Source organism: Rattus norvegicus, chromosome 3 (genome assembly GCF_021556685.1).
Source record: "Rattus norvegicus strain SHRSP/BbbUtx chromosome 3, alternate assembly SHRSP_T2T, whole genome shotgun sequence".
In the NCBI taxonomy this organism is placed as follows: Eukaryota; Metazoa; Chordata; class Mammalia; order Rodentia; family Muridae; genus Rattus; species Rattus norvegicus.
In genome coordinates, this window is record NC_141536.1 from 6,094,999 (window position 1) to 6,110,459 (window position 15,461).

Genomic DNA, 15,461 nt, shown 5'->3' on the forward strand with positions numbered 1-15,461 from the left:
AAGCCTCCTTGGCTATAGGTGAAAGTCCACTTTGGCTATAGGTGAAAGTCCACTTTGGCTATAGGTGAAAGTCCTCCTTGGCTATAGGTGAAAGTCCTCCTTGGCTATAGGTGAAAGTCCTCCTTGGCTATAGGTGAAAGTCCTCCTTGGCTATAGGTGAAAGTCCACTTTGGCTATAGGTGAAAGTCCTCCTTGGCTATAGGTGAAAGTCCTCCTTGGCTATAGGTGAAAGTCCACTTTGCTTTTCTGCCTCTGGAACATCAGCACAATGGCAGAGGTATCCAGGATTGAGAATATTGCCTGAGGTGGCCCTCAGATGCTCTGCCCTCACGGCTTCATCTTCAGGGACCAAGATGCTGAACTATGGAAAATATGAGGCCTGGTGCTCTTGCTGCTATTCCCCTTATCTTAGTCCTGACCCAGCAAGGGCCACTAAACCCAACTTCATTGCCTACCACACTAAAGGGCTTAGTAAGTATTTACTTATTTAACTGACTAGTTAATGCTAATCCGGCTTAAAATAATTTAGAATTAAAACCTAGGACTTGCTTAGCCAAGGAATATAAAATCAGGTAAAGGCAATGGGATTAAATACCAACAGGTGATGCTGATGGATTTGCACAGCTTGCCCTAGGCAGCCAAGTGACCCTGCAATGCAGAGGGGGAAAGGAGTCAGAGTTGGAGAAATAAGAGGTATAGCTTTTATAAGAACTGGCAGAGAAATGGAGCCGGGAAGAGGTTACCATGGGAAAATGGTGGGCTAGGACTAGGAGCCTTCCCAGAGATGTGTGTACATCCCAGAAGGTAGCAAAAGAAACCATATCTATGGATTTCTAGAAGGGTATCTTCAGGGATAGCAAGACCTTCAGAGGAAATCCCAAGGAGAGGCATCCTGGCCTAAAGAATTTTGATGATCGTTTTGAATTGTCAACTTGACACAATCTAGAATCATTGGGGAAGAGAACTTCAATAAGGAATTGTCTAAAACAGTTTGGCCTTGTCTTTGTGAAAGGATTTGGGAATCTTAATTACATTAATTGAGGTGAGAACACCCACCCAATATGAGTGGCACCATTGCCTGGATTCTGGATCATATGAGTGGAGAATGTAGGCTGAATACCAACAGACGTGCATTAATTCATTGCTCTTTGTTCCTGACTGTGAGTGTCACATGACTTACAGCATCAAGTACTGGCCACCTTGATTTCCCTGTAATAGAACCATGAGGCAAACAATCCCTTTCTCCTTAAAGTTGCTTTCAGCAGGATATTTTATCACAGCTATGGGAAAGAAAGCTAAGACAGGCATTTACCAGGGGAGCTGAGAAAATGAGAGCACAGCAGTTTGCACAGATGTAATGATAGATGAGTGTGTGCAAGCCTGGGAATCTGAGCGATGGGAGGCCCTGCTGCACTCGCCACCATACTGCTTCAAAGCACCTGGGTGCCTCAAGTGTCCAACATACATGAACTATCATGTATCTGTAAAGAAGAGGCACTGTTAGGAAAAGGTAAATCAAGTCCCAGAGATGCCCTCTGAAGGATAGAGGCATGTGGGTCCCAATATTTCATGTAACTAGAGAAGCGTAACATCTGTGTGGACATCAGACAGTTTCCCTTCACACCAACACCAGCCTCTCTGACATGTATGTATTAGACCAGAATGGTCAGATTGCTCTGCAACAAACACCTTGGAGCAGTGAGTTTAATGGGACCACTGAATCAGATCCTAGGTCATGGATCCCAAAGAGCAGACATAGAAGTTTGTAAGTAGAAAAGCTTACATCTTCGACATGAAGGTATTTTGTCTATAAATGCACTGTTTCTTACAAGTACTTCAGGCTTTGCTGTATAAATGAGGAACTCTGCTCACCTGCAAGGGAATGTTGTTTGAGAGTCACAGACTTTTGAAAGTGGTAACTATTTGCTCACTGAGTAAACCATATTGTTCGCAATAACCGTAAACACAGTTCTTGTGGACGTTGCAACAAACATGGTCTCATATATTCATGCGTTTTGTGAACTCTCCCTGTTCCCTTCAGGTTTTGGCCAATAGACACCTGTGTAAGCTGTGTACTGGGCTTGGGACAGATGCCGAAGGCCCCGAGGAGAAGAGATGCTCCAAAATTCTGAAGCAGAGCAAACTGGTAGGGCTGACAGTGTCTTCTGAGCAAAGGATCCTGCCTGAACAATGTGCCCTCAATGTGTCCTCAGGGTACAAAAAGCTGGATTCTGTGAAGAATACGTCCTTATAATTGCCACTAGTAACTGTCCAAATCAAGGAAGATCCACCATGAAGTCCAGGGACCCAGTGTTATTAGATGCTGCTACTAGCGAATGCTCACCTGTCCCTGAACCTCAGATCACAAGAGCAATGCTGAACTCAAGAGTGTCTACTGAACCTCCATGATGATCCATGTGCTTTAATTTCATAAGGTCAGGGAAGCAGGGCATGGCTGGATACACCATATTCCCTTATTCAGATCTGAAACCAAGGTGGTATGGGCTGTTACCCTATTCAGAAATCATCCCACAATCAAGAGCAGAGACCCTGGAAGCTTAGATTCTACATCCCTACTTGATCTATTATCACTTCCTTGTAACTGTGTATTCAACCTGGACATAACCAGCCACACCTGTAATTTCATACCTGAGTCTCTAGGGGTCTCTGAGAAAGAGGTGCTTCTCTTTGCCATTTATCACCTCTAGTTCTACAACAATTTCTAAGCATTGAAAGTCTTATTCCCAGTATGTATAAGAAGGTAGTGCATGCAAGCTTATAACTGACATATATATGGAAGACTAAACTGAAAACGGCCAGGCATCCAGACTACAAAATTCAGGAAGCCACTCATTCATTCTCAGAACTGACCATGTCCTTGCCCACAAGAAAGAGGCTCGTGAACCTTTATAGTTCTCTCTAGTTCCAGCTGTGTGTGTGTGTGTGTGTGTGTGTGTGTGTGTGTGTGTGTGTGTGCATCTAGGTGTGTCTCAGCAGCTCTCAGTGGACTTCAGCCTGTGAAGGAGGCCCTTTCTTCCCTTTCTCTAAACCCTGCTTACTCAGAAAAGACTGAAGACATCTCTCTCTCTCTCTCTCTCTCTCTCTCTCTCTCTCACACACACACACACACACACACACACACACACACACACACACACCTCATCTTAGAGCTTCTTAATCCACCCTCCCCACACAAAATCACTGAGAGAGCTGTGGTCTTTAAAAAGAGGTCCTTGGTTTGACAGAAGGACTGTAGGACCTGGATCCAGGTGTGTAAACCCCAGTCTCTGTCAGTACAGTGTGATGACAGGGCCTCATCTTTGACTCTCCTTGACCTGATCACTTCCGGGGCCAGTTGGGCTATTTAGCATAATTAAATACTATGCAGTTCTTGGAGTTTGTGTTTGAGTATCTGACAGACCCTCAGGTAGCTCAAGCCTAGAATATAGGAGTCATAAAGATAAATACCACTATGCAAAGTGGACCACAAGCTGCCATAGTCGCAGCAGTAAGAGTTCTTGAGGAAATGAGGAAGAGGGAAAATAGTGGAAAGTTTTATAGGAGGAAGGGAGTCTGATGAGGATGGCTCCTTTGCAGGCAGCAAGTGCTTCACACACATGACCCTGACCCTCCGAAGCAGGACCAGTGAGTCCCAACAGCTGACAAAATCAACAGCTCCTTAACTCGCACAGTATAGACAGTCAGAAGAGCATCAAAGCAGGCCAGCCTTCTAAAGCAGCTCAAGATGGATGATGTCTACGTGGGGCAGATTGACAAACACAGAACAAAAGTACTCTGCAAATGGCGAGAGGCTGAGACAACTGTGTCTACACTACATGATAGAGAACAATTAATAGAGAGGTGAAACCAAACAACATGGCTGGGCCAGTGCTGACGTGCGGCTGGGCCTCTGGTATGTCCAGGCAAAGGATCCCTTCCATCTGATAGAGCCTAGCATTTCAGCTCTGCAGAAGTGCACATCTGTCCACGACACTGGCACCTATAATTCTACCTCATTTTGAGCTGTCCAGCCATATGGAGATGAAACTCCAATGTAGGCTTCCCTGGAGATTGCTGATCCTACCCAGGCTCTCAGGATACCTTTCTGGAGCAGAATACTTTTAGGATCCACCAGACCACAGATGGCCACAGGAGGTCTTTATGTCAGCCATGATGATGTGGTTTCTCTCTAGTAGCGGTTCAAGGTAAATGACCTCAGCTTCCTGGTGCTCCCAACTGACCTGTCTGTCTGTGTTTGTCCTTGTCCTGCCCCTTTCTGTCTGTTCTGTTCATTCCCAGTTCTGGTACTCTGGGTCTGTTCCCTTTAAAGGTATTCACAAGAATCCATTTCCCTGACCTAGATAGGTACCTCTCATCTCTTCATGATAAAAGCCCAGACATTCACCTTTTTTTTTTTTGTTCTGGCCACAAATGCTACCGCCCCTGGCACAGTGCCCTAAGTATGGTAGGTGGTGCTTCACGTAGGCTAGTTAAGCTGAAATAAACTGCCGCTTCTCAGACTCCAGCTGCTTTCTAGATTGACTCTAGCACTGTTTTTTCTTGCCTATGAGCCTTCCCCTTGCTTCCACCTCAGAGTCAAAATCAGACACTCATCACAAGAGGAGTCTGTGCACGTGGAGAGGTCACTCACAAGTGCTACATCCACTTTGAGGTTTCTCAAGAACCAAGTCAGCACCAGGATGAAGGCGCAAAGCTGAGCTCAAGTCTTCGGTTAGCGCTCTGTTACCACAGCTTAAATGTCAGCCAGGGTCTGTCATCAGGCTCGAACTGGGCTATTATTGCGCAAAGCAAGGACATAGAAGACAGGTGGAGAGAAAGAGAGATGGGGAGAAAAGAGAAGAAAGCAGAAAACTGGAGATGTTTAATTGCTGAAAACTAAGTGGTATGGATCTGAGTTAGAAATGAATTTCTAAGGCAAGTGTTTGCATGTCCTGTCTTAGCTGCGTACACAGTGCCACTGCAAACCCACAGGGGCTCTCTGGCAGACTCATTAGGTCTTACAGCAGTGGTTCTCAACCTTCCTAATGAGGCCCTTCGTAACAGTCCCTCATGCTGTGGTGGCCCCAACCATAAAATTGCTTTCACTGCTGCTTCATAATTCTAATTTTTCTGTTATGAGTTGTGATGCAAATATTCTTACAGATAGAGGTTTGTCAAAGGGGCTGGGACCCACAGGTTGAGAACCACTGTCCTTGCATGTTCTGGATCCTAACCTAAAGTCCACAGACCTCATTCTATTAGAGGCTTAGTGCCCCAGCTACCGCTGGGCTGTCCTGTGAAATGGCTTTCTAGCTAAGACAGTGCAACAGTTCCCATCGGCTGTGGGGACCCTAGTGAGTTTTCCTTTACTTATCTCAGCAGCTGTGAGATGAGCTCTGTCTACATGGACTATGAAAGGGCCCCTCCTAAATCTACAATAGAACAAAGTTTCAGCTCTGGATCATCTGCTGAGACAGTAGGATATCTGGAATTGTGTCCTGGACACTCCGTTCCCTGGCAACCACAATATGGAAGAGTTGTTGTTGTTGTTGTTGTTGTTGTTGTTGTTGTTGTTGTTGTTGGTTTATTTTGTTTTTGCTGTTTCTTTTTTGACTAGGGCTAATGATACAGTCCCATTTTTAGAGTGTTTGCCTGGCATGCAGGAATCCTCGAGTTTGATTCCCAACACCTTATAATTCAGTAGTGGAGACTCATTGTTATAATCTAAACATTCAGGAAGCAGAGGCAAGAGGTAGAGAAGTTCATGCTAGCCTCTGCTGCCTGGGCTATGTAAGTCCCTTTAAAACATAAAGTAGAAAGAAAGAGAGGAAGAGAGGAAGAGAGAAAGAAAGGAAGGGAGGGAGGGAGGGAGGGAGGGAGGGAGGGAGGGAAGAAATCTCGAGTAGCCACTATGTGCCGTAGTGAGGATAATAATTTCTTTTGAAAATATATATAAATTTATATTTATTTGAACACTAGTTTTATTTACACTGTTTTCTAGAAACCTTGGAGTATCCCACAGTTTCATACAGATAAAATAATCCCAAAGAGACAACCCACTTGCCTAAAGTCACACAGACAGAGAACAGCAAGGCCCCAGGTCAAGAACAAAGCCTCCAGGGCCTACCCCCCTCCTGTTGCTTGCAGAAGAGAGTCTTTGGAGACTAGGACAGGACACTGGCTTCACAGTCATTTCTGAAGTCCCTCGTCCTCCTGACACCTCTCTGCGTCTGAGCTTATCCCAGGAATAAGAGTTCTGCTGGTCTCCCTCAGATATTGGAGACACCAAAGAATAAACATTACAACACAAACAGAGGCTTTGGGTGTGTGCAAACACACAGTTCACGGGATGACAGCAGATTAGGCCATTTCCTTCTTAGATGCGTCATTCAGCCAGATCTCTCTCCTGCCCTGTTCTGACAGTGACAATATGTCCCAGAAGAGTAATTAGCACTAACTACCAGGTCACTCCAAGGCCACTTAGAAAAACAAGTGAAAAAGAGAAAACCCGTGCCACTGTGGCTGAAGACAGAAAGAACTAGAGGGGAGTGGGAGGAGATGGAAAGAGGGAGAAAGGGTAGGAGCTAAAGATGGAGGGGCACGCTTTCTTTCAGTTTCTCTGCTTAGATCAAACCATCACAGAAATGCCTCCAGCTCAAGAGCGAAGTGAGGACATTGAAATGGACCCCATTTTGAGCTGACTTATAAGGGAATCTCCATAGAGCCTGCAAAGGAGCTGAGCTCTGGCTTTAATCCCCCGAGAAAGCTGTAGAAGCTTAACTAAACTTTGAGAAAGTGTGCGGGTGCCCAGTATCCCAGCGTCCTGGAGCCCAGCATCCTGGAACCCAGCATCTGGGCACCCAACAGCCTGGAATCCAGCATCCCAGCACCTCCACCACCCCTGGCTACATAATCAGGAGATTGGGTACCCAGTACTGGCCCCTCGAAAAATAGGGAAGCCTTCCTGGATACACCAAAGTTATTTCTATTCCATATACTTGCTTGCCATTCCTGAAATAAACCCAAGCATTCAGACTAAATGTGGTTTTGAGATCCTAAGGGAGGGAATTGACTTTCCTGTGGGCTTTGAACTTTCTAAGGTGCCAAAGGATGGCACTTCTTCTGGTGCAGATGGAGGTGTGGTGATAGTTTAGGGAAAATGTTTTTTTTTAAGTCCCCTCCATTTGTATTGGCTAATGTTTGACACCTCCTTCTCCCTACAGCAACTTTCAAGAGGCGCCCAGAGAAATAAAACACTTGCCTCTCTTCACAGATGGAAAGACAGATAACCATGCTGCAGACAAACACAGTTTATTTAATTACTAGAGACTGGGAGATGTCCATGAGGAGAACAAGCTGAGACAGTGAACGCTCTAGCAGTCCCTGCCAGCAAAGACACTGTGCTGGTACAGACACTACAGCCTTCTCACTCAGCCTTCTGACTGAGTTTCTATCAAGTTTGCAAGTGTGGACCATCCGTTTAGTGCCTCTGAGTTCCGATGAGCTAGATTCGGGGTGGAGAGGTTGAGGTCTGTCTGCCTCTTTGGCTATGAGTTCCTTTCCTTTCTATAGAAACAGCCAGGCAGAGCCTGCTAGGGAAAGTCCTGAGAGTTCACCGAGGTGATGGATAGTCCTACTGGAAGTCCAGTACCACACCTGTAGCAGCCCCCAGAGATGAGAATCTCAGATTCCTGGCAGTGCCAGGGTGAGCTTGGTTCTTGGGTCTGGTTCTCTGTCTTTGGCCCTGCAAGCAGCGTTGCTAGAATAGGGAGGGCGAGGAGGCAAGGGTGTCTGTGCAGAGCCTGGGCATACTTGGCATCTTACACGGCATTTGGGACTGTGGAATAGGATCCTGAGAAATTATCTCAGAAAAGGGACCTAAGAGTTCACAAGGGACCTCAACTTCTCTACCGTTATCTTTGCACAAAGATGCTTGCTGGTTTCCACCCAGACCCCATTCCCAGGAAAAGATCTTCAGTCAAGGCAAAGTCATGCTCAGTGATGTGAACGAAGGGCTTACCCAAATACCTTGCCATGAAAAAATGTTCTTTTCTGGCCCCTGTAAAATAAACATTTGGTTTTCAAGTACCCATGAGGCCATGGAAGTGGACTGAACAGCTTTTGGACATTCGAGAAGGCCTGCCAGCCTGACTGACATGAGAAAATAATCATCTCTCCTCACAGATGTACTTTAAACTTAGTGCAGATTTAAAATATATATATATATATATATATATATATATATATATATATATATATATATATATATAAAGGTTTAAAGCCTCATCCCACACGCTTGGCTTCAGGTAGTCCAGGTTTGCTCTAGTGGGCTGGGTGAGATGGGATTGGCTCAGCTTTCCAGAGCCCAGAATCCCCTGACAGCTGGTCTTTGTACTTTTCACCTCAAAATGACCCATCTAGCATTGCCTTAGAAACAGCCTTTGAACAGTTTTATATGCTTTTGACTCCCTTCTCCCAAAGGAACCTGGGTTAAGTAAGGCATTGCCACCTGACTCCAGAAAGAAACATTCATGGTATGTGGGTATGTGGGGTACTTTAGACCCTGAAGTTTTACCTCTGAAGGAAAGAGAAGCTCAGGAGGGCAAGCTTGGACCAGTGTATCAACTAAAGGCCTCAACCTTGAATGGGGACTTCATTCCTTGCTTCCTCCTTTTAAAACTCACTCTCTCTCTCTCTCTCTCTCTCTCTCTCTCTCTCTCTCTCTCTCGTGTATGTTTCCTTTCTTTTGGCTCTCTTATTCTCAGATTCTCAGAACTCAAAGCCTCAGAGCTCAGCTGAGAACCCCAGCCCTCCTTGGACTGATAGAGTAGCTTTCAAATGCTCAGCCCAGAATGAAGCCAGACTACCTCATGAGAGAAAGCAAACACATCCAAGCACCAGCCAACTCTGGCAAGCTCCTCACAACACAAACTGTAGCTCCTGCCTGAGAGCCAGGGAGGATGGGTGCTCAGGCATTCTGGGCAGGGGTCAGAAACACAACGCAGTCTTCTCTACCTTGGTTAGCTACCCTACCCCTGCCTACAACTGTAGGCAGGTCACCTAAGCAAAGTGAAGCCAACTACACTTGGTTTCATGTTTAGAAATGCACTAATAGAAAGAGGGAAGCAAGCTTGTTCTAGAAGCTACAAGGGGTTCCCTTACTCCAAGCTCTCCCTGTGTGTTCTATGCACCGTAAGTTCTCTATGCGCAGGTGAGACTTGCCAGCAAAAGGACTGGAATTTTTCCACACACACAAAAGAGAGAATGTGATAAGGACATAATTTGATATGAACATTTGAGCAACTTTTCCTGCAGGGAATCTATAATTTCTACACTATCCTACGTGTGGGCATGTGTGAGCGCACACACACATTGTTTTTACGAAAGCCAATTAATAAATGCTAATTCATTCAGGCATATCTCCATAAATTACTGTTTCATTTAATTGCGGGGGAATTTTCCATTACTAAACTCTCCCTTGCTGATTTTTTTTGTGCATTATTTATATATTTTTCCCGTTTCGCTAGTACTGGGGTTGGTATGTGATATTATCTGCTGTTTGTACGTCTTAGATTTCATTTTCATTTGAGACATTTCCTCATTCTTGCAGCTCAACATAATCTTGGAGAAACAGAATTAAAAGGAGACAAGATTTGATTTTTCATATAAATTATTGAAAAAGATACTGGCTGAAATTAACCTGTCATGAGCGTGCACAATTGTGTGTGTGTGTGTGTGTGTGTGTGTGTGTGTGTGTGTGTGTGTGTGTGTTGGGGGACAGAAGGAAAATGTGTTGAGTTAATTCAGGAAAATCTTATGTCAATAAGTCACAAGTGTCCCCATAAGATATGCATAGGCCAACAGCTGGGGCTTTAAAAACAAAAATAAAAACAGCACCCAATCTTTTTGTATTTTTCTAGAAATCAATGTGTATTTTATTGATTTCTTTTCATAGATTTTTTTTCAAATGAAAACTTTGATAGCTAAATGCCTTATATTCTAACCAGTTGACTGCCCAAGAGTTTGCTTCTTTTTAAGCATAGAAAAAGGGAGAACTTGGGCTGGTGTTAAGGGATGGTTCAGGGCTGACCTAGAGATTTGATGTTCAAAAGAATGTGTTCTGAAATTAGAATTTCCATTTTTTTAACTCAAAGATCCCCCCCCCATCGGGCTGCCTTCTTTCCCAGGTAAATGTGGCACTTCTAGCCCCCTATCCCCTTCCTTCCTGGGTAGCTGTAGTACTTCTATCCCCAGCCTCTTCCTTCCCTCCCCTTTTCTTTTCACTTTCGTTTCCTTTTCTTTATCCCTTTCTGCCTTTTTCTCTCCCACAGTAAAATGTTATGAAGGTCAACTGTTTACTCCAAGGTTTAGGTATGAGACAGCACGTCACCCACCTATAAGTAACGTTTCACTTTACACCCAGCTCCATCAACAATTCCAGAGAGCAAGGGTGACTGCTAGTAAACCATACAGCAGCAGCAGCAGCAGCAAAACAAAACCCACTGACTTTATCAGTTCAGAGCGTTCCAAGTTTCATTGATTTTACGAAACAAAAACAAAAACAAAACACCCCACAACTACAAAGCACAGGGAACCTGATTCAAAGTGAAGAAGATACACAAAGGGCAAATAAATATATTCATTGAAAATGTATGCCCTTGATAGTCGCACTCGTTGAAGTTGGAGATTTGGAGCTGTCATAAAATGTTTTGATTCGCTATAGTAATAAATGATCTCCTTTGAACCAAAATAATTCTTAATAATTAAAATTCCATGGTATTGATTTTTATTTTGTTTCATTTATTTCCTTTGTCCTGTTCAGGAAAAAAAAATGGCAAAGTCCTTTTGGGTGTAGATTGATAAAATTAATTAACTTTCCTTTTATTCCAAAAAGGTCTCAAATAAATGCTTCCAATAGACATCAAAAAAGTGTCAATTAGAAATAATTACTTCTTATCAATCAGCGGGGCAATTAAAGTGACAACGCTTGAAAAGATACTTATCTTAAAACTAATTCACAAGGCAACTAAATTATCTCCTAATTAACTTGCAGAGGGTGGGAAGATAGACTGCCCTGAAACAAAGATGAATTGAGGAGCCCCAATACCTCTTTATGTTCCTGGACACCGGTTCACCTCCCAAGAACCCCCCCACCCCACCGCGCCCCGCCCAAGCCGGACAAGAAACCTGGACAGAAATAGATCTTTTCCAGTTGAATTTTCCCCTTCTTTCTTAGGAGGTACCCGGTTTTAGGAGTTTGATGGCAGGCAACTCAGATGCGGTTCTTTGATCTTCTCACCTGCCTCTAAAATGACAGGTTTTCAGGAAGGACGGAGAGACAGGTTCTCCGCAAGTTTTTCAATGTTACTATTAACGACAATCTGCTTGCTTTTTTTTTTTTTTTTTTTTTTTGCTTTTTTTTTTTTTGCCAGACTCTCTTCGTCAGAGAAACAATATTACATTTTAATATATAAGAGGCGCCGATCATTTCTCACTCATCTTTCAAAATATTTTTTTTAACTTCTGCTTTTTAGAGAAGTTTGTCCCCCCTCCCCACCTCACCCCTCCCCGGTGCAACAACAACAACAACAACAGCAAAAATCCTGCGATTTACAGACGCAGACCTACAGATGTCAAAATAATTCACACAAAGCATGAACCATCCTTGAGAATAAAGCTGTAGAGGTGTTAAACCTTTCTACTAGACTAGACTAGCCTGGGATGAGCGGAGGGTGACGAAGGGTGAGCCACCTCCGCCTAGGCGCCAGTGCAAAGGGAACTTTTGCTGGGGCAGCTGTCATGGCAGTACCAGGGGATCCTGGCCTGGCTCTCTTGAAAACCAGAGAGGACGCTTGCACTCTGGTGTGTGCTCTACTTAAACCCGCAGACTTCCTGTGGCATCAGTACAGAAATTGATGCCAACGGACTTGTAGACCAGCTGTTGAACCCAAAGAACGGGCTTTTCAAAACAAAAAAACAAGAGGAGCTAGCTATGAATTCCTCTCTAAATACGGGCAGGGCATCAAATAAATGATCAGAAAGCCAGAGCATCTCCAGCTCAGCACGGAGAAATGCGGAACAGATTTGGACTACTGGGATTCCTTTAGGCATTTTGATCCTTTTTAAAATCATACTGTATGGATGAAGAAAGTCCCTCTTCTCCTCCTTCGCAGTTTTATTTCTTCTTTTGTTTGGAGGAGGGAGAAGAGTCTCCTTCAGCTTCCTCAGACAGAAAACTACCTGGCAGGGCAGGAGACAGCCAAGGAGCCACTCAACCCCCAATGGTGATCTCACCTGAGCTAGGAGGAAAGGTGCCTTTCTTTCGGCAACCGGGCAGTTGTTGGTTTAGTCTTTTATTTTCGATTATTCTAAAGAGTGTTTTTAGAACGAAAACAAGCCAATCAGGAGAAATGCTGACACCCTTTTTTCTTAAGTAGCATTTGAGAAGAGTCTCGCTCATCCTTGTGATTGTAAGGTCTATGAGTCCCCAATCTCGTCAGGAGGAGGTCAAAGCAGTTACCCAAAACGCCAAAAGCCCAACTAGGGAAGTTAACAGCATCCAGACCCAAGACCTCTCTAGGCCTGAAAAACCACCCCGCTCCGGGGGCCGGGAGCGATGCATTCGCTAGTTTGACTAAAGACTAAGGGCTTAAATTTTGCCCTGCCCTTAGAAAGTGGCACAGGGGTGCGCTAAGAGTTGCCAGGTCAGAAGTACCAGGCAACTTCATTAGTGGCGCCAGGGAAGAGCTGGGACGTCTCCATGCCGCAGTCCCTGAAGCTGCCCCAAGTCAGCCAGGGCAGCTAAGACCTCTGGAGTCCCACTTTCGTGGGGAGTGAGCATCCTGCTGAATTCCCCACTGCTTTGCAGCAAAAGGGTTAGGAAACCTTTCCGTGCCGTATCCCTTCCAACGCGGTGTGGGCCCTCCAAACGGAGACTGCACCTCACGGTCCGACTGGTGGCTAAATAGAGATCTCAGCCGAGCGGCACGCGGGATCCGACCCTCCTTATTATAACAAATGTCCCGTTTGCTAAGCGCGACTTCATATTCGCAGAGAATTCATCTGAAATATTGATTTCCTCTCACTCGGCCGGCCCAAATCGATCGCGATGCGCCCTGGCCCTATAAATCGCTTTCCTCGCGCCTGACCTGGCTCCATCCATCACCGCAGGCCGAGGCGCGCCTCCGCCCGCTGTCCTTCCTGACCGTGCGACTGGGTGGCGGGCGTCCTCCGCACTCTCCAGCCTGGACCCTAGGAGTCCTTCTCTCTCCCTCACCTCCGTACACCCCGACCCAGGCCGCGAATGGGCAGATCGGGCACAGCTGCAGAAAGCTCGGGAGCTCTGAAGGCCCAGGGCTGGGGCGCAGGTGGGGAGGAAAATGGGGATCTTTTGGCGGCCAGCGTAGTCTGCGCCAATGGAAGCCCTGAGCCTGGCTCCCCGCCTGGCTCAAGCCAGGTAGGAAAGAATCTAGTGCGCCACAGTTCCCAGACTCCCAGATCCACAGACCCCAGACTCCTTTTCCCTTGGGTAGAGACGTATAGATCTCTAGGGGAGTCCTGGGAAGAACTATGAGTATCCAGAGACCAGGGGTTAGAGGTCGCAGCAATCTACTTGGCCTGAGGCCTATAAGCATACAAGATGTCCACCCTAATAGGCTGTGCAAGATGGTTGTGGGGTGCAAAAGGACAACCCTTGTGACCCCACAAATAACTCCTCACTGTTTCCTGTAGTTCTCAGAAGCCAAGGCCAGAGAAGGACAGCTCAGTCAGACAGAGGGGGACCCAAGAACAGGAGAGTAGCGAGGCAGTCCCTAGTGGAGAGCCAGGCCCGAGGCGCCCCCAACTATGTCCCCACACAGGTGGGTCCTGCCAGCCTACAGCGGGAGCTCTCTCACCCTACCCACCCTAGCGCACACAGCACAGCATCACACGGCGGCGAGAGGGCTCCCGGGTCCTGGCCCCTCCGCTGTCCTTACCGGATCTGATCGAGTTGTGAGGCATCGCCGCTGGGGAGTCGCTCACAGCTGCGGAACACTCGCAGCTCTCTTACGCAGGTCCTGGCAGCTCCAGCTGCCACGCCGCTGCCCTGCATGTAGACCCAGGGCAAAGGGCATGAGAATCGAGACCCCAAACCCGCATCCCCTCCCCAAGTCAGGTCTCTTGACTCCCACTGAGTGTCAAGAGTAGGGGATTTGGGGGTGAAGTGAGGTCAACCTCAGCCTGGCCTAGCAAATGTTAACAGGATCCATGGTTAGGAGTGTGCTGAGGAAGCCCCAATCTCAAGTACCCTGTCCCACCATAGATCCTGCCTCATCCCACTTAACTTGAGAAGAAAAAGGCTGCTAGTCTTCTTAGGACCATCTCCTTTCTCACAGGCCAGCTGTTTCCCAACCAGCTCCCTTCTAGCCCGTAGGCGACATACCTAGCCGGCTGGCCTCAGGCCCTTTCTGCCTGGGTCTGCCCCCGAGGGTGCCCAGGGCCCAGGCGTTTCTTCTTCTGAAGTTTGCTCCCATCCACCTGGCATCGCCAGCCAGTTTTATCCCGCCGAGGCCCTGGGAGATGTGTCTGGTGAGGCTCTCAGGCCGCGGATTGGCTGGCTGGGTGCAGGGGGGTGAGGGAAGGGGAGGATTTTGCAAGGGGGACATGGCTGAGTGGACTCAGGAGTTAGAAACATTCGCTGGAGCTTCTGTTTCCAGAGGCGGGAAGAGAGGGCGGCCACAGAGTCCTAACTCGGCAGGCCAGGAAATCCTGGGGGAGTGGAAGATGAAAGCCTGGGTCCGAGGAAGTGGTTCTCTGGAAACTTTGAGGGTCACTGACCACCAGAGTGAGCTCAAGGTCACTCTAAGACACCCTGCAACCCTTCTCTTCCCCTGCTTCTGGGAAAGGGGCCTTTTCTGAGTGAGAACTTTGTTCTGAGGGCCTGGGTCTTTCAATAGAAGTCTGCGGATGAGGCTGCAGCAAGGTGGCTTTACTTGCTGATGTCACCTCTCTAGATCAGATCAACACCAAACCACTTTCTCTGGGCCATAGCGGCTTAGCCAGGATTTGGTTAAGGAAACCGGTTGGCTACTACTAAGGGCATAGGTTCTTCTCAAACATGCACAGGCACTGACCAGCTCAGTTCTCTTTTTCATTCTTTGCAATGAGGACCTCGGGAGAAGAGTTTAAAGGAAGCTTAGCGTTCACCTCATCCTATGCCTTAGGAAAAGGTAGTTTGGGCTGAACTGGGGCAAGGAGACAGGAACCAATGGCTTCTGTGATTTAGAAGGCACCCTTCCGGAAGTAGTAAGGGTGGCCATGGCTGTCACCGCTATCTTTCTAGTTGTCCTCTTTGATCCCATATCACTGTACAAGGGGACACTGTGAGTGTGTGGGGGCAGATGGCCTGGAGAAGTGCAGGCCAGTGAGGCATGCCCCCTTTCTCCACCAGCAATCTCAGACTAGGTCTCTGGATTTCCGAT

General features: G+C 46.7%; 1 protein-coding gene across 6 annotated transcripts in view; it reads right to left on the bottom strand.

The window, feature by feature from the left end:
* The window catches only part of Pax8 (paired box 8), a 56,738-nt gene extending 41,726 nt beyond the window's left edge, over nt 1-15,012 (bottom strand). For 4 of the 6 annotated variants that reach the window (XM_087654654.1, XM_087654653.1, XM_087654652.1 and 1 more), the window contains exons 1-2: nt 14,423-15,012; nt 13,977-14,086 (exon numbers count right to left, since the gene is read on the bottom strand). In XM_087654654.1, the coding sequence (XP_087510780.1) occupies nt 13,977-14,001 (25 nt within the window). In that variant the 5' untranslated portion in view covers nt 14,002-14,086; nt 14,423-15,012. 6 annotated transcript variants of the gene reach the window in all.
* Between the last annotated feature and the right edge of the window lie 449 nt (nt 15,013-15,461).